The following is a 26,880-nucleotide window of genomic DNA, read 5'->3' as shown; positions in this document are numbered from 1 at the left end:
AGGTTGGTCCCCAAACCAAATTACAAGAGTGCTCTATGAGTCCTCTTCAAATTTAGCAATGCCCTCGTATTAGCTGTAAAAAAGACTCTCCCACTGTTAGCTAGGTTGGTTCAAAAAACTAATTAGAAGAGTACTCTGTCTCTGAGTCTTCTTAGCAATACACTTGTATTAGCTGTAAAAAGAGGATGTGCCATTGTGCTCTGCCTCTGAGTCTTCCTCAAAGTTAGCAATACACTTGTATTAGCCATACAAAGGCTGTCCTAATTTTAGCTAGGCTGGTCCCCAAACCAAATTAGAAGAGTGCTCTATGAGTCCTCTTCAAATTTAGCAATACACTTGTATTAGCAGTAAAAAGAAGATGTGCTATTGTTAGCTAGGTTGGTCTCAAAACCAAATTAGAAGAGTGCTCAGCCCCTGCGACTGTTTGGATAAAAAGCATTAAAAAATAAGGTCTGCTACAAAGTCAGCATTCTACCATAATTGTATTATGGTCAAACAATACCATGCTGTTGCTGGCATGTTAGCTGAAATGTTAATGCTACACAGCCCACATGAGGCCCAAGTACCATATCTGTGAGCTATACAAGTTCAATTGCTTCTGAATGACAACAAGAGTAAACAACAGGCTACGTAACTTCACATAATTTAATGGAAGTTTAATAAAAGTTTAGATCATTTTTGTGTATTTTGTACTGATGAGTTATGAGCATACAAAATAGCCCCTACCTCTGCTGCCGGTATGCCCTCCGGTGGGCGACACTGCAACAGCACTTCCTGTTCCAAGGACACCTCCTTGCCAAGGGGCTCCTGCTCAAATGACTTCTTCAGGTCTATGGAGAGAAACAATACAACAATGAAAATATGGGTGGATTTTTTTTCCTTCCTCCCATCAATAATAATAATAATAATAATAATAATAATAATAATAATAATAACGGCGCTGCCTCAATGAGTGATGTGTCGTTCGTGAATGAGCCCGTTCTTCTAACAACAAATTGGGAGCCAACTGTTTTTGTCCTCTATTCCCCGCCCCCAGTCTTCGGTTAAAGCCACGTGATTGGTCAAGAACGCAGCAGTGAGGGGGGGTGGTTTAAACATTAAAGAGACAGGCAGACGACAGTGAGGGAGTTTCAACTTTTATAGTTCAAAGGCAGAGTGTAAACTGCAAGGTTAAAATAACCCATCAATCAGGCTTCACAAACAACCCACACAAGCCAGCTGTACACTTGATGCAAAAAGCTATCAACCCAGCTAAACAGAACACAATTGATGAGGAACTAGACACAATTATCACAGAGAAAGCACTTATAAGTGATCATTCCTCAAGATAGTGAAAGAAGAAGGTTACGTCATTATTATTATTATTAATAATAATAATAATAATAATAATAATAATAATAATACATTTAATTTACAAGCGCCTTTCTGAACACCCAAGGACACTTTACAACAAAGACAATACACAAAATAGTAAAATCATGCATAAAACAATAAATAATTAAACAGCAGAATAAATTAGACCATGAAAGCACGTTTAAACAGGTGGGTTTTCAGGTGAGATTTGAAAGTAGGAAGGAAGTCAATGTTACGGATGTTGGGTGGAAGTGAGTTCCAGAGTTTAGGAGCGGAGCGGCTGAAAGCTCTGCACCCCATTGTTGTGAGACGGGCAGAGGGCATGTAGAGGTGGAGGGAGGAAGAGGAGTAAGTATTTAATGCTGAGGAAATCGGCCACTCCATTCCATCAAGCCGTCAACGACCATCACAGGTAAATAAAATGACTTTATTATATAGTACAGTTTATTTCTTTAATTATAATACCATAGCCCATTTATTATACATAAAATAAGGTATATTTTGTGTAGTTTTAAGGCTTAAAAAATTAGAAAGTAGAAAATTGTTTTGTGGGGACCTGGGAACGGATTATTCTCATTTTAATAGTTTCCTATGGGAAATTAATTTTTGGGATACACACCTTTCACCTTACACACTGTCTGGGAACCAATTAAGTTCGTAAGTCAAGGTATCACTGTACTTAAAACAAGTGCAGATGTAATTTCTGTGAAGTATAAAAATATTTTTAAAAATATCCCCACCACTGCTTATAAATGAAAATAACATACTTCAAAGTGCAAACCTGACACATATCCAAGGACACTTTACAGTCATAAACATGCATTAAAAGAAAAACAGATACAATAATAAATAAAATACAATTATACATCCTACCATATGACCCAGCGTGTGTGGAATTTTACCTTTGAAATTATTCCACCACATTTCTTTAAAAAAATGTTTCAAAAGATGTTGTTCGTAGATGAAGTCCAGGTGCTTGTGTGTGTGTATGTGTGTGGGTATTTGTGTCATCCTTGAGTCCTTTTGTTTTGTGCGGTTGCCAGGCACATTCTCACCTTGTCTGTCTGCTGCACACGCGCGCACACACAAAGTTGTCGAAGGTTGTAGCCGTGAGGAAGAGGGAGTCGTGTTGAATTTTCAGAGGAAGGTTGGTAAAAAGTCAAGGGAACAGGTGCACAGTGGGATTGAATGATGAGCAGGGAGCGCACGGATGAGAAGAGTTGCACCACCTGCGCACTCCTCGCCTACCAAATAATGGATAGAGGATTCTATCTCACTGTACTGACAAACAGGGCGCTGCGGTCGACGATATTTGAAACCGTTCCCATGGGGGATGTCTGCCACAATATTTTGTCAAATATCCCAAGATTCAACCATTACATCATACTTTCCAAAACGGTCTTCCGCTATGTTCAGCGGAACGGTCGGTGCTGTTGGACAGTCTGCGGCTGGATGGATTGATGGTTTGAGAAGAAAGGAGCGTCAGTGCAGAGCACCGATGCGTATGTGGAACTGTTGCGGCTTGGAATTGAAGTGGATTTACGTGGGACGGAAGAAGTGAGAAAATCTCTTTCGTCAATGGATGCTACAGCGTGTACAGTGTTTGCTTTTAACATTTAGCATGTAGCGTGCACATTTCACCATAATGTCCCTGATCCACTGGTGAAAAGGATGCTTTGATCCTCTTCTTTTTCATCTAGAAATGCTCCATGCAACAAAGAGGGTGCAGGAAGTGCTTAAAATTGAATGACTGTGTATTTTGTGTCACATTTTGTTTTTTGTTGTCATTTTAATAATAATAATAATAATAATAATAATAATAATAATAATAATAATACATTTCATTTATAAGCACCTTAAAATTGGGGGAGCTCATTCTGCCAATTACTTATGTGACTATAAAGTCTGAGAGTTTTGAAAGGCGACTATAAATGAAATGTATTATCTATTTGCTATCTATTAGCTATCTAGCTGGCTAGCTAGCTACCTAGCCAGCTATCTATTAGCTATTTAGCGATCTTGCTGTCTATCTAGCTAGCTAGCTTTCAAACTACAGTATTTGAGTTACTTCCGGGTCGAGTGAACGCTAGCGTGTGTGGCATCTCACCCACAGAAAAACTTATTCTGTGACTACAATATGGTGCCGCGAGAGTGGCTGCCTTTACAGCAGTTCCTGTATTTTGTTTTACTACTTCTTCCTTTCCTTTCCTCTTCCTTTCATAACTATGCTGCGGTGAAATGTAAATTTCTCCACTGCAAGACTAATAAAGGCTAATCAAATCCAATTCTGTAATACATGAGTACCTTTAGACATGGGTTAATTCATTCCATAGTTTAAAACACAGATTGCATATCTTAAATCATCTCAAAAAGTCAATCAAATGTTTTCGATCACCTATAAATGTGAAGAAAAACTCAATTTATCCATTTCAACTTTCTTCTCAAATACAACAAAATGTAAAGTGCTTTTTTAATAGTTATAAAAAGTAACAATCTATAATACTGCACATTATAAAGGCATACATGAATGATCTGAACCGCTCATTCCTCACTGGGGTCGCGGGGGTGCTGGAGCCTATCATAGCTGCCTTCGGGCAGGAGGTGGGGGGCACCCTGAACCGGTTGCCAGCCAATCGCGGTGAAGGATAATTATTTTGTATATATTTAAAGACATAAACATTTTAGGTTACAATATATAGGACATTGCGCTACTCCTGGTGTACTTCGCCCACTGTGCGGGGAGGTCACTATAATCCAGATATTGAGACACCATTTTACTCCAAAATTTAGCAGACGCTGAAGCCAATTTGTGCTTATCTTGCGACCTTGACATGATCGCGCTTTTGTGTGGTCCCGTGGCTCAAAAATAGCAAAGCCGAGTGCCAAAGATTGTAAATAAAGCCTCCAATTCTTATGTCGCAATCTATAAACATTCGGAACAGCTCACTTACAAGCCCGGTTTGGGAAATAGGCGGCTCACAAAAGCTTCACTCGTTTTTGTAATTTCACACGTGATTGGTGGGCAGAGATTCCAGGGACGAGAGAAGTCTTTTTATACAGAACATTAAAAATCCAATTTTCCATAATACGCACCCTTTACTTTGAAGGTTGCATGTAAATACGCACTAATTAAAAGACATCAAATTTGTTTTGCCTTTTTCCTGGTGGAGTTATGGCATCGTGTTTAAAAGGAGTCACATGGGGACAACAAACATCGCTGCCTTTACAATACAATCAATCCCAAAGGAGGTGATGGCCCAAACGGAGCATGATGACAAGGGGGTAATCACCCGGAGTGTTTTGCCCTTTCCCAAATTCAAGCACATGCGCCTCCCCACGCAACACACGTGGGGCATAATCAGAGGAAGTGAAAGAGACGCATAAAACGTGCCAGCGATTGTGGCAATCGAGACAAACGGAGACGATAGCCTCAGTGAGACACATCAATGGAACCACAAAAACTATCAAACAAAAGAAATAATAAAGAGGAGGGGTGGGGTACTTGTAGTCAAAATGTGTGACCAATTTCCTGGTCTTAATTAGTCAGAGTCAATTTCCTTGAAGATGAAATTAAAGGACATTAGCGGCGACAAGCTCCAAAGATGATGAATGCGCATCGGCATGTTAGAGCTAAAAACGCCAAAGTTAAGCTGCAGGATCAAGCGTGGGTTCACGTCGACAGGAAAGATTACTTGGAAGGGGAACATATTCTGGAAAAGTAAATGCCTGAACACAAATACTCCATAGAGTGTCTTGCCCGACCCAATTTTGTTTACAATTCACAATGAAATTAAATTCCAATTTTTTATTGTACTTTTTTTGCCAATACGAAACATATCTCATGTACTTACTTATTTATTTATTTATTTATTTATTTATTTATTTATTTATTTATTTATTTATTTATGTATTTATGTATGTATCAACTGTATTTATTAATTTATTTATTTATGTGTTCGTTTATTTATCTATCTATTTATTTATCTATTGATCTGTGTATTTGTTCATATATTTATACATTTACTTATTATTTAATTTATTTACTATTTAATTAATTAATTAATTTATTTAATATGTATCTATTTAGTAATTTATCTGTGTATTTATTCATTTATTATTTATACAGCAGCTATTTATCTATGTATTTAGTTATGTATTTATTTATCTATCTATTCATTTATTTATTCATCTATTCATTTATGTATTTATATATGTAGTTATCTATTTATTTATTTATTAATGTATTTATTAATTAGGTTATTTATCTATTAATTAATTTATTTATTTATTTATTTATTATGTATCTATTTATCTATGTATTTATTTATCTATTCATTTATGTATTTATTTATTATTTATGTACCAATTTATCTATGTATTTATTTCTCTATTCATTTATGTATTTATTGAGTTATTTATATATGTAGCTATTTATTTATTTATTAATTCATGTATTTATGAATTAATGTATCTTTTCATTAAATCATCTATTTATTTTTGTATTCATGTATTTCTTTATTTATCTAGTCATTTATTTATCTATTTATCTGTGTATGTGTCTAGGTATTTATGTATTTATTTATTTACAAATGCATTGTGAAAAGTAAAATTAATATTATTTATTTTGAAAATCCAATCGGGGCCTGTTTTGTATTTGGATATTAATCAGGTATTTATTCCTTGCGTCAGCACTATGGACACTCATTCATCATCAGAAACCAAATATGCATTACGTGGGGTGACAATCGTCCGTGATTCTGCAAAGTTGTTGTTACAGAATTACTTTTATATGTAGATTTTGTTTCAATCTCACTTGAAACATGAAGTATAAAGTGGACATGCATGCCTGACGTCATCTTCAGGAGATGTCATCGATCGTCGCCATATTTACTTCTATGAAAATTAGACGTCATCATGTCAGACATGTAACGGTCACATTAAAAGTCGCTTTGTTTTTGAGTAGTAAGAGTCCATCAAAAAATGGACTCATGACAAAACAGTCTGCTTTGAACAGGGTTGTTTCGAGAGAAGACAAGTGTGCTGTAATTCTTGATTCTCTCGGTTCTGACCGAAGCCACACGTTTTTTTTTTTTCACACACCGGGGGACTGCTTACAATTGTGTTTAAAGGACAACCGACGTCTCTGGACAAGTTGTGTCCATAATTTATAAAATGGCTTCAAATGACTTCTACTGAGCGTATTTAAAAAAGATTCCACCGCATATAGCTATATTTTACGTTTTAAGACTCGCGCTGAATATTCAGTAAGTCTTGTTTTCGAGTTGGTAACGATTCCTGACGTGACGTGACGTCAGGAACGCCCCTGACCGAAAAAAAGACGCATTGTAGCGGTCCTTCCATCACGTCAATGTATTTTGCTGTACTTGTTTGGTCTGGGGACCTCGTGTTGCACCCAAAAGCCGCCAGATGAGGGCGTCCAAGCTCCATATAAGGAATTTATCAGCCTGTGGAAATGGAGGTGGCCACAGGAGGTCGCCATTTTGTGCCTCTTTTCCGATGAGACATTTCCCCTCAATGTTGCCTCATAATGGCATGGAATGACTTCTTTAATCGATTGCAAACATGTATGCTTTCCTCTTCAGAACTATTTGAATCATATTCATAACTGGATGGGTAACAAGAAAGCATATTCTCAGAATCTGAAGCCATTGTTTTGATTCTCCAGCAATGCAAGACGTCTTGGCGTGACGTCACAAACTGGGGGCGGAACTTTCTGAAAATGCCCAATTCGCAGCTCAATTTTTTTGCAGATTTTGGACACTTTAAGGCATTTTTATTGGTGTTTTGCATTTGAATAAAAATATCATACTGCGTGTTTTGGATATTTTAGATGCTATAAAACATTTTTCTGATGTCAGTTAAGAAACAAAAAAGTGACGTCGGTTGTCCTTTAAATGAAACAATGCCTCCTTCAACCAAATATTTCACCCAAGGGGAATGCGCAATTTGATGGGGGGACAGCTGTGTCACATTAATCCACTGACCCCACTTCACTCCCACACACAGATAACATCATCCAGTTCCATAAATTCAAGTGAAAATCCTCCCCAAAAAACGGCGAGAAGGCAAAAAAAGGCTCAGCAAGCGCAACGAACAGACTTGTATAAACATCAAATGACCCCGCCCTGAAATATCTCCTTCTCCGTCCTAAACGTCTTCTCTTTTTTTTCCGTAGGCTTCAAACCGAGACTGTTATTATGCGTTCCGGTGGGCTGGCGGCCTGCAGGCATCCTCCGCATCAGCACATTTCAAAGCAATTATGCAAAAAAAGGAGCTAGAATGCATGCTTGCCATTGCCAAATCACAGCCAGTTTTTCCACGCCTGCCGCTCAGGGAATCAAGTGCAAAGTAAGAGCTTGTCAGCAATGAAAACTGTCGGATGCATCGCGGGAATAGCGTTAGACGAAGCTCAACATCAGTGGCCGTTCAACTTTTGAAAACAAGTGCCCCCTAAAAAAATAAAATAAATACAAATCTGCACTGCTTAGCACTCCAAGTCCCCCGATCGTGGTAAACAGACATCATCAAAAATACAACAGTAATCCATAATAAGGGTGTGAACATAATGGTTTTTGAATATTAAATGTTGCTTTCTCTGAGAAATATGGGCGATACAACAAATTAAATAAAATAAAATTGATGATAAAGCAGTATGCTTATCAGAGATGAACCTGCATGCCACCTACCTTTAAAGCTGACTACTTTCTTATGCACAAAGTATGACAATGATCAATTTTTAACAAACTGTACATTCACAAATGTATCTATCCTACATATTTTTTTGGTTTTTCAATTTAGATTTTTTTCCCTGATTTTTAGTCACGAGAAAACACAATTGTGTTACCCTACAAAATTGTCTGAAAATAAACAATGTGAGCACATACCAATGGCATTTTCTAAATGTCCGACACAGAGGAACTCGTCCGTGCTTTTGTGATTCCTGCTTAACTCATTCACTGCAAGACGTGCAAAAAATGTGTCCACTCCAGTGTCAGTTTTTTTTTTTGTCATTGTCACTCAAATTCCAGGACCCACAGAACATTGAGTTTTCGGACTACATAAACATTCATTGCAGCATTAAAACCTTAGTCTCTCTGCTTTCATCAGAAAAAATAGTTAATTCCTAAATTATATGGGTCTGGAGTTAAATGAGCTTGAAATTAGGGCGGCTGTCCAAAATACAACACAATACAATACATACATATTGGTTTGTATAGCGCTCTAACAACAGCTGAAGCTGGAATAAAGCGCTAACATTGGAAAAAAGGGCAATGATGCCCCTTGTGGAAGGGAATAAACATTTCCAGAGCTCTGGCCAGCGCTTTATTGGCACCCAAGCAAGAAAAAACAAAACCCAAACAAATATCGGAATGGCGCTCTGCGTCATATTTTCAATTCCCGAATAAATTTGTGAATGGCAGTGAATGAATTTGCACCACGTACTGTAGTTCAGAAGGGTGATGCTAATTTGTAAGGAATTACAATGTTATTTCTGACATACTAGCAAAGCAAGGCAGTCAAGTGCTTATCGAAGACTGGCTAAATTGCTCCCAAAAACATGTGCTCAGGTGTTATGCCAGAAAATTCAGCCCCTCTTCGCTCACAAACCGTTCTAAACCCCGTGCTTGAAAAGAAAAAAAGTGTCTCATTTTGGTATGAAGCCGCCAATTTACAGTAATAGCTCATCTCCAATTTCTGTCAAATGAGTCCATTTTCTGGCGTAAAAGAAAATCCACTAGCGTACAAGCACATTTTTTTTATTTTGAAAAGCGAGACATGGTTGAGACCTTTATGTTTCTTTCAACAGATTTACACACTTACTTTTCATAAAGCATTCACACACATGGCCTCTATTTTATCAGCGCTGTGTAAGATTTAGCGAGCGCACCGGAGTAACTCTGCACATCTGGGAAAACGCTCAGTAGCTTGATGGAAGAGCGGTGCGGTGTGTCGCCTCTGCAACCACATATCAACTCGGGCTGTCGCTCTATAAAAATAATGTATATATTCGTCGTGTTTGGTAGCGTCTCTCTTCTTTTGCAGGCATAAAGCAAAACCTGTCTGGATGAAGCCATCCAGAAAATGGCGCAGTGATGGCAGCTGGCGGGCTATCAAGAGTGAGTTAGTTGCAGTTTGCATCGATAAAAGCCAAAATAATTTCAAGAGCAGTCTGTGGGTGTTTTTGTTTGCCTTCTGAGCTACTACGAGTGCATCTGAATATGTTAGTATGTACAGTGATACCTCGATTTACGAACCCTTTGGCTTACAAACTTTTTGGTTTACGAACGTTACATTTATCACAATTTTACCTTGGCATACAAACTTTACCTTGGCATTACGTCTGTGTAAGCTCTCAGTCGTACAGGAGTGGTCCATCGATGAGAAAGTTTCTTCAGCCGTCATCTGTACAAAAGTGAAGGTTTCGGACGTTTCGCCTCCTATCCAAGAGGCTTCGTCAGCGAACTAAAGTCTGACTGGTCGTATCGGCCCCATTTATATATCCCTAATGTCCAGACCTGGTGGCGGCGGACACAGCTATGATAGGTCCCTACTCTCAGGTTGGGGGGGGGGGGGGGCCGCGGGACCCCCCCCCTGTGGCCCCACTGATTGTTCCTACATTCCTGACTAACGATTGGCCTATTACACCCACTCCCCCCGGTATCACCTCATCAGCATAACGACCCTCATCAGCATTGCGAAAGTTGCCTAACCTGTTTTGCCTGAGCAGGCTTTTGTATGAACGATCCAAATTGAACCTCACACCACCAGACCGGTTTAATGAAGGATTTTGTTGTTTTATAAGAATCGCCTCTTTTACCCCCCTTTCAAACCATCTATGTTCTTTCGCTAAGATTTTAACCTCATTGTCGTCAAATGAGTGGTTAGTAGCTTTTAGGTGCAAATGTACTGCCGATTGAGGCCCACTAGTATTATCCCTGCGATGTTGATAAAGTCTTTTTTTGAGAATTTGTTGAGTCTCCCCAATGTACTGCTCTTTACAATTTTCATTCTTACAATGTATGGAATAAACTACATTACTTTGTTTTTCATTTGTATAGGGTAGCAAGCACCCCTGGAACCCGGATACTTAGCCGATAAAATGCAACAAAATTATACCAGGAAAATTCTAAATTTGCGAATTAGGAGACTTAACATAGAGATAAAAAACAAACAGTCAGAAATAGAAACTTATTATCAGCGATTACAAACTAATCTTACCCACAAAATCTATCAGGAAGTGTGTGAATTTACTAAATCCGGTTATATGAGGCACCACAGCAAAACCAAAGAGAGACAAAAGGGTAAATTTCAAAAATTACTTTTACTGAAACAATCTCAGCTACTGGTAAACACGCGTAAAATTAGGTATGAACAGTTTGCAAGGGAGAATTGGATCAAAAATTTGTCAGACAGAGATCTCTCAGAGACAGAAAAGGCGGTACTTACCAAAGGTTTAAATTTCTCAGTGACTCCTAAAACTATACCTACAATAGATTATATCACAGCTACTGAATCGGCTATTAAAAATAACAAACTTTCGTATGCAGAGGCAGATGATCTACGCATTAAAATATCAGCTCTTCTCAGTAGTGCCAAACTTCCTCCGTCCAACATAACATTAGAAGAGAGAAAGGCGTTAACTACTCTACAAAAAGACAAAAATATTACTATTTTGCCAGCAGACAAGGGCAGATGCACAGTGCTGCTCAACACATTGGATTATGAAGACAAAATAAATAGGTTAATCAGTGATTCTAACACGTATGAGCAACTAAAAAGGGACCCTTCCAATAGATACAAGAAAGAAATGATTGACTGTCTCCAAAAGCTAGAGAAAGGAAAACATATAGACAAACAGATGTATTTTAGATTATACCCGGGAGAGGCCACGCCATGTATCTATGGCCTGCCAAAAATACATAAAGAAGGGTTCCCCCTCCGACCCATTGTTTGTAGCATTGACTCCTCTACATACAATGTAGCCAAATATTTAAAAACTATTTTAGCTCCGTTGGTTGGTAACACAGAATACCACGTAGAGAACACCACAGGGTTTGTAGAGAGGATCAAAGACCTCATATTGGAACCTGAGGAAACTTTGGCATCATACGATGTGACTTCTCTCTTTACATCTGTCCCAACCCCAGCAGCAGTCTCAGTGGTGAGGACGAGGCTGCTAGCAGATGTTTCTCTGCATGAAAGAACCAAACTGAAACCGGATCACATCTGCCAATTATTAGAAATCTGCCTTAATACTACGTATTTTCAATTTCGGGAAAAAATTTATAAACAAATCCATGGTTGTGCTATGGGCTCACCAGTTTCACCCATAGTGGCTAATCTTTACATGGAAGAGATGGAGAAACAGGCCCTCACATCCTTCCCAGGGACAAAACCTAGACACTGGTTTAGATATGTGGACGATACTTTTGTCACAATTAAGAAACAAGAAATTCAATCCTTCACAGATCATCTCAACTCTGTAGACTTCAACATTAAATTTACTCGTGAGGACATTCAAGAGAACCAACTAGCCTTCTTGGATTGTAAAGTAATTATAAAAGAGGACAGAGCGCTAAAAACAGAAGTCTTTAGGAAGGCTACGCACACTGACCAATACTTACTTTTTGACTCTAACCACCCTTTACAACATAAACTAGGAGTTATCAGAACCCTCCAGCATAGGGCTAAACTAATACCAACTAGCACTGAAGGTAGAGAAAAGGACTCAAAACATATCAGGAGAGCACTCACTAACTGTGGGTACCCTCAGTGGTCATTCAACAAATGTCAGAAAGAAAGAATAGCGAACGAAACCAATAATTCTCAAGATTCTAAAAGGAGAGGAGTAGCAGTACCGTACATTGCAGGAGTTTCTGAAAAATTACAAAGAGTCCTTTGGCAACATAAAATTCCTACTTATTTCAAACCGATAAACACGTTAAGGCAAAAATTAGTGCATCCAAAAGATAGGCTACCAAATGAAAAACAAAGTAATGTAGTTTATTCCATACATTGTAAGAATGAAAATTGTAAAGAGCAGTACATTGGGGAGACTCAACAAATTCTCAAAAAAAGACTTTATCAACATCGCAGGGATAATACTAGTGGGCCTCAATCGGCAGTACATTTGCACCTAAAAGCTACTAACCACTCATTTGACGACAATGAGGTTAAAATCTTAGCGAAAGAACATAGATGGTTTGAAAGGGGGGTAAAAGAGGCGATTCTTATAAAACAACAAAATCCTTCATTAAACCGGTCTGGTGGTGTGAGGTTCAATTTGGATCGTTCATACAATAGCCTGCTCAGGCAAAACAGGTTAGGCAACTTTCGCAATGCTGATGAGGGTCGTTATGCTGATGAGGTGATACCGGGGGGAGTGGGTGTAATAGGCCAATCGTTAGTCAGGAATGTAGGAACAATCAGTGGGGCCACAGGGGGGGGTCCCGCGCCCCCCCCCCCCCCAACCTGAGAGTAGGGACCTATCATAGCTGTGTCCGCCGCCACCAGGTCTGGACATTAGGGATATATAAATGGGGCCGATACGACCAGTCAGACTTTAGTTCGCTGACGAAGCCTCTTGGATAGGAGGCGAAACGTCCGAAACCTTCACTTTTGTACAGATGACGGCTGAAGAAACCTTCTCATCGATTTACCTTGGCATACAAACTGTTTTCGTACACGGAGCTGCCTGAATGAGTGATGTGTCATTCGCGAACGAGCCCGTTTTTCGAACAACAAAATGACAGCCGGCTGTTTTTGTCCTCTATTCCCCACCCCCAGTGTTCGGTTAAAGCCACATGATTGGTCAAGAACGCAGCAGTGAGGTGGGGGCGGGGGGGTTAAACATTAAAGAGACAGGCAGACGACAGTGAGAGAGTTTCAACTTTGATAGTTCTAAGGCAGAGTGTAGACTGCAAGGTTAAAATATCCCATCAATCAGGCTCCACAAACAACTCGCACAAGCCATCTGTACACATTGCTCAAGATGGTGAAAGAAGAAGGTTACGTTCCTCATCAAGTGTTTATTGCTGATGAAACCGGCCACTCCATTCCATCAAGCCATCAACGACCATCACAGGTAAATAAAATTACTTTATTATACCGTACAGTTTATTTCTTGAATTATAATACCGTAGCACATTTTTTATACATAAAATAGTTACATTTTGTGTAGTTGTAAGGCTTAGAAAATTATACAGTAGAAAAATATGTTTTATGGGGACCTGGGAATGGATTATTCTCCATTTTAATGGTTTCCTATTGGAAATTAATTTTTGGGATACACACTTTTCGCCATACACACTCTGAGTGGGAACCAATTAAGTTCGTAAGCCAAGGTATCACTGTACTGCATATATTCACTCACACTCATTATTAGGTCAAGCTAGCTTCACTTTTAAGGTACATTAGTGCCTAGACATATACAATGTAACCTATTTCGCATTACAGTACCTGAAGTTGCCTGTCGCGGTGTGTAGCATAGCAGCATATTAACAACCATTGTGGTAGTTAGCTTCAATAGACTAGCGACGAGCTGAACTCTACATCGACGGCGGCCCCAGAAAAATTTCAGCTATATTAAAATGACATACTTATATATATTTAGAATAATGTAGTAGAAAATTTGCTCCACCTAAATAAGCATTATCACACAAAGTCCCATTTCACTAACTAGCTAGGTTGCAATCTGCGCTATGTTTTCCATGTTAACTTTATTTTGGTGTCTAAGTTGTCCGTACGTGTTATTTAAAAAAAAGCCAACTTGTATTTTAACACAATTAAAAGTCCATCCAAGAAAGTTTTAGTCTTTGCTGACTAGACATTGAGTCAATAAAGATAGTGTTTGAACTTGGTCACAGTTCTCAAAGTGGCACATTGAGAGGCATTTGGCACTGACAGACATTACAAGTGTCTGGACTGCTGATTACTATTCACACGCGTGTCTCTGAGGAAAGTGGCAGAACAAATTGCTGTCATCTGGACTGTGCATCTGTGTGTGTGCGTATGGACACGCGACCTTGACAAGGTGCTAATCCATCGAAAGGAAAAAAATCTTGACCTGACGGATGTGAGGCCAAAGAGCAAGACTGACACAACGCATGCCCATTTGTGGGCGCAGACAAGCCTTGTATTTCACTTTACTGTTTAATGAAGTACATTTCTGTATTTGTCTCGCCTGCACGACTTTCAAAAGCACTCTAAAAAGGCTTACATTTTAAATATAATGCCACAATGATCACTATTATCTATTCAATGAATAGATTAAACTTGATTTAAATTTGCAGACACGGCAGTGGAAAAAAAAAGCAAAACGCATGCAGAGATCGAATGCTGACTCACGAGAATGGTTGCCGGAGAACAAAATAAAATATGCAAGCGTGAGCGGCCACCTAGCGTTTTAATCGCATGCCCGCCAATCGAAATCGGAGCGTGAAACCAAGCTCCGATGAGATAAAAAGTACTGGTAATCACAATTGGAACATGCAGCAGATGTCAATCAAGATGGGATCTTTTGGAGCTTCCTTATGACCGTTTGCAATAAATTCCCATGCCATTGACCATATTCATAATCAATTCATCAATTATTCAATTGCTCTGCCCATCAATCCCATTTTTGAGAGGCGCATAGTTCAGAGTGAATCTTTCAAGTATGGCATTTTCTGGAATATTGGATTGGATTGGATTGGATTTTCCTTTATTAGTCTCACAGTGGAGAAATTAATATAATATAATATAAGGCACACTTTTAACTAATGACATATTTAAAGACCTTTTCCATACATAAGTTGCACCGCATTATATGGGGCACCTTCAATGAATGACATATTTTAAAATGTTTTCCATACATAAGGCACACCGGATTATGAAGTGCATGGTAAGCTTTTGAAAAAAATCTTCTTTTAGGTGCGCCTCAAAGTGCAGAAAATATGGTACTTTTTTTTAAGCAATCACTTCAAGAATGATCATATGGCAACTGACAGATCATTCACTGTTCAGATCATGGATGGATGGATGAATGGATGAAAGGATTGCCCAAGCTCCGTTGGAAATGGGCTGATTTATCTGCTGGGAATTTGTTTCAACTAGTATTAAATAGTAGTCTCGGTGCAACACACAACGATTCACTATTGCGTTATTTATGTGTTTTCCTTCTAATTTCGCCATCAACACGGATCAACACAAAGTTTTCAGACCAACGAAGTACCCAAAATACATTGTGTGTCGCTTTCTCGGTCAGGGGGCGTTCCTGACGTGACGTCACGTCAGGAATTGTTACCAACTCGAAAACAAGACTTCCTGAATATTCAGCGCGAGTCTTAAAACGTAAAATATAGCTATATGCGGTGGAATCTTTGTAAAATACGCTCAGTAAAAATCATTTGAAGTGATTTTACAAATTATGGACACAACTTGTCCGAGGGCGTCGGTTGTCCTTTAAGTATCTGCTGATCAGATCAGGCTGAAGCCTACAATTGACTAACTTCATAAAAGTCAATCATCCCCATAAATTATTCTTCGCACAAAATTTGAATTCAAAGTTTACACCTCCATTGCTTCAAGATGTGATCACCAGACAACAAAATTCACACAACTGACCAAATTCCTTTCATTGAATCGTTTCATTAGACGGTGACCGCTGCATCCGTACTTCTTTAGTCAGCAAAACACAGAGTCCAAGCAAGTTTAACTGAACACAAAATCCCCAATTCATAACAAGCAATTATTGAATATTCAAACATGGCTATGTTATGTCTCATAAACTAATTTGAGTGAAATTAAGTTAAGTAGATTTTGTCGCTAATATCAATGGAAAACGAACCACAGGGGCTTAGGGAGGAGGTAATAAAAGCAGGTAAGTAAGTGCATAAATAAAGGCTTTACAAGAGCTGCTTCCTGGTTAATATTTAAAAAGAAGGGCTGAGCGTGATGGATTTCCTCCTGTCGAGCTCACTCGGGAAAGCCGTCTGGTCTGGCGAGAGCGTCTATGGCAGAGGATGTTCGACTCCATCAGTGAAGCACGACTAATAAAACAAAAACGCAAGAGGCGGAGTAAAGGTTATTGGTTATTTCTTCACCGATTCACCTCTCCCTGACCGCCTGACAAGTTCCCGCTTGTCTTACACGGTTGAGTGGCACCAAGGCAACGACACCCGCAAGACGACCGTCGTGGGTCCGCGATCGGCCCGGTTATATGAGGACGCCGTAAAGCATCTCCGTGTCGTCCGTCGGGGGAGTTAAAATGATTTCCCCTGTGTGGTCATGTATTTAGTGGTACAGTCAACCCCAGTTCAGCGCGGCGGGATATGTTTCAGACCAATCCTTGTTAAGTGGAAATCTTGGATGTACTGTAGAATGGAAAGCATCTGAGTGGGAACCGATATAACGAGACTTTACTGTATTTCTTTGTTCCTGTTCTCACCCTTTCACAGTTGAGAAAATGGGAGACTGCTGAGGAAACAACAGGAAGAAGACTTGCCAGCAGAGTTCCCTCAATCAGAGGCAAAGCATGCTTGCCTAGGGCTATTTGTTACTGCCAGTTGAAGTTTCACACTGACCCATAAAACAAAAGACAATTGCACAGAGTAAAATGCCATTACACTAATCTCATAATTTTCATAATTAATGGGAACCAGAACATGGCTGCAGATATGGCTGTATTTTTGTCATTGTTTGATCTTTATTTATGTATGTATTTATTTACGTATTTACTTAATACATATTTACTGAGAGTAAATATGTATGTATGTATGTATGTATGTATGTATGTATGTATGTATGTATGTATTTATTTATTCATATATTTACAGTGAATATTCATTTTTTATGTATGTATTTATTTATTTTATGTTTTATTTATGTTTTTATTGTGCATATATGTAGTCATTTATTTAGTTGTTTTATTTATGTATTTATTTATTTATTTGTTGGTTTATGTATGTATTTATTCATTTATTTATTTTGTATTTTTTATACATTATTTAAGTATTTATTAATTATGTATTTAGTATTTATCATTTATTCATGTATTTATTTATTCATTTGTTTGTTTATATATTTGGTTATTTATGTATGTATTTATTTATTTATTTATTTACAGTGAATATTCCTTTTTTATGTATGTATTTATTTATTTTATGTTTTTATTTATGTTTTTATTGTGCATATATGTAGTCATTTATTTAGTTATTGTTTTATTTATTTATTTACTTATTTATTTGTTGGTTTATGTATGTATTTATTGATTTATTTATTTTGTATTTTTTATACATTTAAGTATGTATTAAATATGTATTTAGTATTTATCATTTATTCGTGTATTTATTTATTCATTTGTTTATATATTTGGTTATTTATGTATTCATTTATTTGTTTGTTTATTCGTTCATTTATGTCTGTATGTATGTATGTATGTATGTATGTATGTATGTATGTATGTATGTATGTATGTATGTATGTATGTATGTATGTATGTATGTATGTATGTATGTATGTGTGTACGTGTGTATGTGTGTGTGTGTGTGTGTGTGTGTGTGTGTGGGTGTGTGTGTGTGTGGGTGTGCGTGCGTGTGTGTGTGTGTGTGCGTGCGTATGTATGTATATATGTATGTATGTATGTATGTATGTATGTATGTATGTATGTGTGTACGTGTGTATGTGTGTGTGTGTGTGTGTGTGTGTGTGTGTGTGTGCGTGTGTGCGTGCGTGTGTGTGTGTGCGCGTGCGTATGTATGTATATATGTCTGCATGTATGTGTTTTTATTTACGTATTTATGTATTCAATTATTTATTTATTCACGTCTCTATTTATTTGTTTGTTTCTTTATTTACGTGTTTGCTTTTTTTGCACAGAAGCTGGAAATAAGTATCACAAAGTGTTGACAGATTCGAAGAAGACACTATTTGTTTTTTCATAACATCAATGACCGTATTTTAAATTATGCAGGAGATGAATGATCCATTCCGATTGTAACGTTATGGTTTGATGGGTTTTCAGTATAAATGAATTATGTACTCACATGCGATGCGAACGTACGCCTTGCGACTTTTGGTGGTTCCGGCAGAGCTCCATGCCACGCACTGACACCAGTAATCTTCTGGGCCGAATAGTTCTTCCACCTGCTGCCGGGTTATTTCGATGCTGGCTTCTCTTACAACCAAACCTGCAAATACATAGCAATCAGCACCATTATATTCGAAAAACAAAACAAAACAACATAAACAAATAAAATGTTTTACATTGCATTGTATTTTAATTAACAGAGCTCCATCTAGTGGATGCAGAACGTAATTGCAGCTTCGAATGCAGTGCGCCCAGTGTATGAAACAGTTTTAAAGTGCCAGCCGATTGACACATTGACAGACGGACAACCATCTGCGCAGACACTCATACCATATTTTTAATTAACCTACCGTATTTTCTCATGTATAAGACGCACTCAAGTATAAGGCAGCACCCTCAATGAATAGTATATTTTCAAACTTTTTCCATATATAAGGCGCACCGGACCATAATGCGCACCTTCAATGAATGAAAACAGTTTTCCAAATATATGATATAAATATATAACTGTTTACAACAGGCGCTACAGCAGAGGCTGGGGTTACGCACTACTACTTCTAAAGGGGGAAGTTGGTGGCTGCTGACAGTAGTTGCGAGACCTGTTGTGGCTCAATATTACTTCACACATAAGGTGCACCTGCGTATCAGGTGCAGGGTCATCTTTTGAAGAAAATCAAGGCTTTTTCAGTGAAGCACGACTAATAAAACAAAAACGCAAGAGGCGGAGTAAAGGTTATTGGTTATTTCTTCACCGATTCACCTCTCCCTGACCGCCTGACAAGTTCCCGCTTGTCTTACACGGTTGAGTGGCACCAAGGCAACGACACCCGCAAGACGACCGTCGTGGGTCCGCGATCGGCCCGGTTATATGAGGACGTCGTAAAGCATCTCCGTGTCGTCCGTCGGGGGAGTTAAAATGATTTCCCCTGTGTGGTCATGTATTTAGTGGTACAGTCAACCCCAGTTCAGCGCGGCGGGATATGTTTCAGACCAATCCTTGTTAAGTGGAAATCTTGGATGTACTGTAGAATGGAAAGCATCTGAGTGGGAACCGATATAACGAGACTTTACTGTATTTCTTTGTTCCTGTTCTCACCCTTTCACAGTTGAGAAAATGGGAGACTGCTGAGGAAACAACAGGAAGAAGACTAGCCAGCAGAGTTCCCTCAATCAGAGGCAAAGCATGCTTGCCTAGGGCTATTTGTTACTGCCAGTTGAAGTTTCACACTGACCCATAAAACAAAAGACAATTGCACAGAGTAAAATGCCATTACACTAATCTCATAATTTTCATAATTAATGGGAACCAGAACATGGCTGCAGATATGGCTGTATTTTTGTCATTGTTTGATCTTTATTTATGTATGTATTTATTTACGTATTTACTTAATACATATTTACTGAGAGTAAATATGTATGTATGTATGTATGTATGTATGTATGTATGTATGTATGTATGTATGTATGTATGTATGTATTTATTTATTCATATTTTTACAGTGAATATTCATTTTTTATGTATGTATTTATTTATTTTATGTTTTATTTATGTTTTTATTGTGCATATATGTAGTCATTTATTTAGTTGTTTTATTTATGTATTTATTTATTTATTTGTTGGTTTATGTATGTATTTATTCATTTATTTATTTTGTATTTTTTATACATTATTTAAGTATTTATTAATTATGTATTTAGTATTTATCATTTATTCATGTATTTATTTATTCATTTGTTTGTTTATATATTTGGTTATTTATGTATGTATTTATTTATTTATTTATTTACAGTGAATATTCCTTTTTTATGTATGTATTTATTTATTTTATGTTTTTATTTATGTTTTTATTGTGCATATATGTAGTCATTTATTTAGTTATTGTTTTATTTATTTATTTACTTATTTATTTGTTGGTTTATGTATGTATTTATTCATTTATTTATTTTGTATTTTTTATACATTTAAGTATGTATTAAATATGTATTTAGTATTTATCATTTATTCGTGTATTTATTTATTCATTTGTTTATATATTTGGTTATTTATGTATTCATTTATTTGTTTGTTTATTCGTTCATTTATGTCTGTATGTATGTATGTATGTATGTATGTATGTATGTATGTATGTATGTATGTATGTATGTATGTGTGTACGTGTGTATGTGTGTGTGTGTGTGTGTGTGTGTGTGTGTGGGTGTGTGTGTGTGTGGGTGTGCGTGCGTGTGTGTGTGTGTGTGTGCGTGCGTATGTATGTATATATGTATGTATGTATGTATGTATGTATGTATGTATGTGTGTACGTGTGTATGTGTGTGTGTGTGTGTGTGTGTGTGTGTGTGTGTGTGTGTGTGTGCGTGTGTGCGTGCGTGTGTGTGTGTGCGCGTGCGTATGTATGTATATATGTCTGCATGTATGTGTTTTTATTTACGTATTTATGTATTCAATTATTTATTTATTCACGTCTCTATTTATTTGTTTGTTTCTTTATTTACGTGTTTGCTTTTTTTGCACAGAAGCTGGAAATAAGTATCACAAAGTGTTGACAGATTCGAAGAAGACACTATTTGTTTTTTCATAACATCAATGACCGTATTTTAAATTATGCAGGAGATGAATGATCCATTCCGATTGTAACGTTATGGTTTGATGGGTTTTCAGTATAAATGAATTATGTACTCACATGCGATGCGAACGTACGCCTTGCGACTTTTGGTGGTTCCGGCAGAGCTCCATGCCACGCACTGACACCAGTAATCTTCTGGGCCGAATAGTTCTTCCACCTGCTGCCGGGTTATTTCGATGCTGGCTTCTCTTACAACCAAACCTGCAAATACATAGCAATCAGCACCATTATATTCGAAAAACAAAACAAAACAACATAAACAAATAAAATGTTTTACATTGCATTGTATTTTAATTAACAGAGCTCCATCTAGTGGATGCAGAACGTAATTGCAGCTTTGAATGCAGTGCGCCCAGTGTATGAAAACAGTTTTAAAGTGCCAGCCGATTGACACATTGACAGACGGACAACCATCTGCGCAGACACTCATACCATATTTTTAATTAACCTACCGTATTTTCTCATGTATAAGACGCACTCAAGTATAAGGCAGCACCCTCAATGAATAGTATATTTTCAAACTTTTTCCATATATAAGGCGCACCGGACCATAATGCGCACCTTCAATGAATGAAAACAGTTTTCCAAATATATGATATAAATATATAACCGTTTACAACAGGCGCTACAGCAGAGGCTGGGGTTACGCACTACTACTTCTAAAGGGGGAAGTTGGTGGCTGCTGACAGTAGTTGCGAGACCTGTTGTGGCTCAATATTACTTCACACATAAGGTGCACCTGCGTATCAGGTGCAGGGTCATCTTTTGAAGAAAATCAAGGCTTTTGAGCGCGCCTTATATACCGGAAAATACGGTACTTGCAATGTACTGTCATATTTTTATACTTGGATATTTTTTTCGGTAACCACAACAGAATTTTTGTTCTTAAATATGTAACGCCGGTACAAGTATTCCGTTACTCCAAAAGCCTGATCCTACGTATCCTTCAAGAATACAACAGAATCAAATAGGACTGCTGAGCCGTTCAGAAAATGTTTTAGGAATAAAAGAATTATGAGGAGGGAGAGGAGGAAGTGAATGCTTAAGCATACAGACTAGAGCGAAAGATTAAGAGGTGCGAGAGGCCAAATGAAACGTTAAACCCAGAGGATAGAAAAATGGCTTTTAAGGGAAAAGTACACCGGGAGTGGGATGCGCGGGCGGACAAAAATGTTCCACGCGAAAGATCTTGTCAGTTTATTTCGGGTTCAGGGGTGTTGCACAGACCAATGCCAAGCATTTCCGTGGGGATTGCTCGTCGAGGACTTTCAGGAAGTTTCTTTCGCCCAGGAAAAAAAAATAAAGTTTGAAGATCGTAGCGAGGCAAATGGGAGCGAGTTGTAGTTGCAGAGTCAAAGGCATGGAAGATTATTATTTTTTTTTTTGTTTCCATAGGAAAAAAACAAATCACATTTTTACATACAGACGCTCCCCACCTTACGAACGAGATACGTTCTGAACGGTCGTTCGTAAGATGGATTTCATCGTAATTTTCTCAAGGTCCTTTCTCGAGGAAGTCATAGGTTTTCATGATTCCTTCTGAATTCGTGACACGTACAGATGCTCAAGTTGCGTCAGTGCTGTATTTTGTATGTAATGTATGTTTAAGTCAAATGACGAACGGGGAAGTAGAGAACACAGACGCTCTAACACTCGTAAAATAAAGTCACACCTAGTGTCGTACGACATGTAATGATGGGTCTTGCGACACGATGCGTCGATGTGTGCGCCGAGCCTCCAGGGCGATACCCCGATTCGGTGCGCATACCGCTTTAAGAAAGTAACGTGACCACTACCGGAACGTGTCGACACAGCGGTCTCGTGCCAAACTGTGTTTATAAGGAAGCGCATCTGGCAACAGGATGTACGCCCAAAACAAGCATTGAGTTATTGGAGCGTTACTCTGCGTTAAATATCCGCAAGATGAAAGACGTCACTGGTAAACGCAAATCTTTAGACCAATAAGAGCACCTCCACAATGCTGAGAAATAGACTGAATCACAAAACGCTGGAGGAACTTTTTTTTTTAACAAAAATCTTTAATTAAAATGAGTCCATTGTCATTCATAACACTTTTACTGAGGCATTCAGACAGTTCTTCACTTAATTTATCAACTGCGTCTCGAATATCAAAGATTATTTTTATGAAATTACATATATCAGAATCAGAATACCTTTATTCGTCCCACAATGGGGAAATTTGCAATATATGTAAAAATCATGTGAATGCAAACGCCTAATCAATGGAATTGGATAAAATGTATGTTTGAATCACACGATGAACGGGGAAGTAGAGAACACAGACCGTCTAACAGTTGTAAATTAAAGTCACACCTGCTGTAGTACGGCGACATATATATCCTTGGGTCTTCAGTAAGGCATTACTCAAGCAGCCATTAGATTTTGTAGCCTCAACTATAAAGAGGGATTTCCTTCCCGACCACATACTCTACACAGCCAATCATAAGCGAGCTTGGCACCTCCTCCTCATTGCGTCATTTGCTCCCCGCCCAAATGCTCTATGCAACCAATCGTAAGCGAGCTCGGTGTTGGGGGGCTGAACTCTTTGGGAACACTTCAGTATAGCGCTGATTGGTCTGTCTTGGTGTCCGTCGCGTAAACATCCAGCCCACGAAACCTCCAATGTGTCTGTGTGCGTACGTGTGCGTGAAGCACAGTGGAGACCCCCGAAAAATGTCGCGCAATACAAAATCTACCTTACAGCATCTCTGTTCAAATATTTTTCGACATATTGTACCCGCAAAAATTTTCATATGTACCATTTTTTGTAATTTGAATGTTCGTAAGTTGGGGAGCATCTGTATTGTAACACAATATAAAAAATAAAATAAAAAACAACAACAACAATCACACTTTTTTTTCTCTATTTATATCTATTTTAGAATTTAAAAATAGTAATTCTAAAAAGCAAATAATCATATTAGTATAATTAAAAGATATGACAACCATCAAAATAAACTCAAATATAAATGCCAGTCATCTCGATAATGATTTTTTTTTTTGGCATATCCAGCAGCAAGTGCATTCGGGAAGTTATAGCCAAAAAGAAAATAAAGGTTTGAAGTCAGCAGTAAGGTCTGCGAGTGTCGATTATATCGGTTTAATGGTTGACAGTCGAGTATTGCGAAAACTGCTGGAAAGGTACACACAACAAGAGCTAATAAGAGTAGAGAAGGCCAACGAGTCACGACACTGAAATGTGACAATGCGAGCACTCCTGCTTGCAGGCTAACAAGGGCGACTGCTCCGCTATCACCGGCAAAAACTGTAGAAGGGGGACATAGCAAGGGAGCAAAGGCGAAGACGAAAATGCCAGCTAAAGAGGCAATTAGAAGCAACGAGAGGCTCAGGAGTACTTCGGTGAAAACGAAGAATGAAGTTGCACCGAGCCTGAAATTCCAGTAAGGGTGAAAGTGACGGGTAGGAAGCCAACCATTTCCCGAGCATGGGACTTATTCGTTCATCGCACAATGGAAACCTTGAACTTTGGCAGTTTTTTTTGGTAATTATTTCTGAACATTTTCTTATAATTCAAAAAAAAAAAGTATAACTCAGCTCTTTGTTCACTCCTCAGCATGTCAGAAAATAGGCAAAAAATGTTGATTGGTATTTCAAAAAAAAAGTTTTCTGTTGAAAATAATGAAGCTCCAATCACCCCATGTTGTTTTCTGACACAGATCTCCCGAGGTTAGCATTGCGAAACCAATTTAGCAGAAACTTAAAGTCAAACTAACTTTTCACAGGTTGCCTTATTTTATTTGCATATCAAACTTAGAACTGCAAGGTGCAGAAAATCAGATGGGTCTCCGTTGCGTGTCAGAACTTCCCCTTCAAGGGAACTCTTCATGTCAGCTCGGAAAAATCATGATGGGGCAGGGGCGGGGGACTCATCCCATATCAAAATGAGCGGAGACTGTCACTGACATTCCCATCAAAGTCAATTTTGACACATGGATTGCACAAATAAGTTTCTTTTATTAAGGTGCCTCAAGAATTGGTGGAATATTCTGGAGTTGAGCGCCAAAGCTTCCCTGTTATCAATCCATCAAAATCTGTTTCAACCACATTAAAAATATACATGTAACATCCGACTTACGACCAGTTCGACTTACGATCACCCGTACTTACGACCATGCCCGGCAACGCGTAGGACAATTTTGGCCAGGCAGCCAGCATCTCACTCTCACAGGAGTTGGGGAGTTTGCGTGTCATTTAGCCCTTTAAAGTTGCAGGTAGTTGGCAAAATTATGATAAAAGTCGCCACTGTGACAAGTAATGTTAAGTGTCCTGTAATTCCTTATCCATGGTTCATTTTGACAGAATATTGTCAAAGAGCTTTCATAAAAACTCCTGGGAAATGGTTAAAAAGGTGGATAAAATAGCATTATTTTTTTAAGATGGGACAACAAGCAGATTTGTCTTCAACCACAGCCCAAAAAAATGTCAGTGCAACTTAAAAGAATATATTTTTAAAGTTCAACAAAGTGAGTGAATCATTGCCAACTGCACTTTCGACTCGGTTTCTAACATAGTGCGCGAAAGCAGTGCAAGCCATCAAACACCTGCACCAAAGAAATAGAAAGAGGTGACACAGAAACGAGTGGAATGGTAGTCTCTATGTAAAGGGCGGATGTGATAAGGAAGCGGTTTGAAGCTCAGCACTCTTGAAAAGCCGATAAGGGAAACGGAGGAAATAAAGCACTTAAAAGCGATGTCATATTCAAACAGGTCAAACAAACACATTTTTAGGGAAGGGAGCAGGGGGGGTGCTAAGGAAAGGAAAAAAAAAAACATCTAAATGTTTGTTCTAAGCGTTCATGTCACGGAGGGAAGGAGACACTCAAAGGTTGTATGCAAAAGTAAAAACCAGTAGAAGGAGGAGAAGAAGCAACAAAACATTACAGCACAACTCTCTACTGTTGTTGTTGGCTTTTTGGAAGGTTTGGATTATATTTAGTTGAATGAGCGACTATAAATGAAATTATGTTTTTAAAATATATTTTTGGTACAGTTTAAGTGTGTTAAAAAACATAATAATAATAATAATAATAATAATAATAATAATAATAATAATAATAATAATAATAATAATAATAATAATATGCATCCAGTTGTCAACAAGTTGAATTTATTAACTTATTTTGTATTTTTTGTATTTGTCATTTATGTATTTATTATCTATTCATTTGGTATTTATTATTTATTCATTAATCATTTATTCATTCTTTTATGTATTCATTCATTTATTTATTTGTTTTTGTATTTATTTATTCATTTATTCATTCATGGTTTTATTTATTTATTTATTTATTTATTTTTTTGTTCATTTATGTATTTATTTATTCATTTATTCATTTTGTATTTTTTACACGTTATTTAAGTATTTATTATTTATGTATTTAGTATTTATCATTTATTCATGTATTTATTTATTCATTTGTTCATTTATTTGGTTATTTATGTATTCATTTATTTATTTATTAATTCATTCATTTATGTATGTATGTGTGTACGTGGCATGTGTGTGTGTGTGTGTGTGCGTGTGTGCGTATGTACGTATGTATGTATGTATGTATGTATTTATTTCTGTAGTATTTTTTTATACATTATTTAAATATTTATTATGTATTTAGTATTTGTCATTTATTCGTGTATTTATGTATTCATTTGTTTGTTTATATATTTGATTATTTATGTCAGCGTTTTTTTGTTTATTTATTCGTTCATTTATGTATGTATGTATGTATGTATGTATGTATGTATGTATGTATGTATGTATGTATGTATGTATGT

General features: G+C 37.5%; 1 protein-coding gene across 1 annotated transcript in view; it reads right to left on the bottom strand.

The window, feature by feature from the left end:
- The window catches only part of LOC148898860 (netrin receptor UNC5C-like), a 215,406-nt gene that overhangs the window by 70,697 nt on the left and 117,829 nt on the right, over positions 1-26,880 (bottom strand). Inside the window, exons 3-4 of the mRNA XM_088993796.1 lie at positions 21,124-21,267; positions 727-830 (exon numbers count right to left, since the gene is read on the bottom strand). Of these exons, the coding sequence (XP_088849922.1) occupies positions 727-830; positions 21,124-21,267 (248 nt within the window). The remainder of the gene's footprint in view (positions 1-726; positions 831-21,123; positions 21,268-26,880) is intronic.

Source organism: Hippocampus bargibanti, linkage group LG04 (assembly GCF_051943395.1).
Source record: "Hippocampus bargibanti isolate YZ-2025 linkage group LG04, ASM5194339v1, whole genome shotgun sequence".
Taxonomy (NCBI): Eukaryota; Metazoa; Chordata; class Actinopteri; order Syngnathiformes; family Syngnathidae; genus Hippocampus; species Hippocampus bargibanti.
The sequence above is the reverse complement of the archived record's forward strand: the minus strand, read 5'-3'. Positions and strand labels throughout refer to the sequence as shown.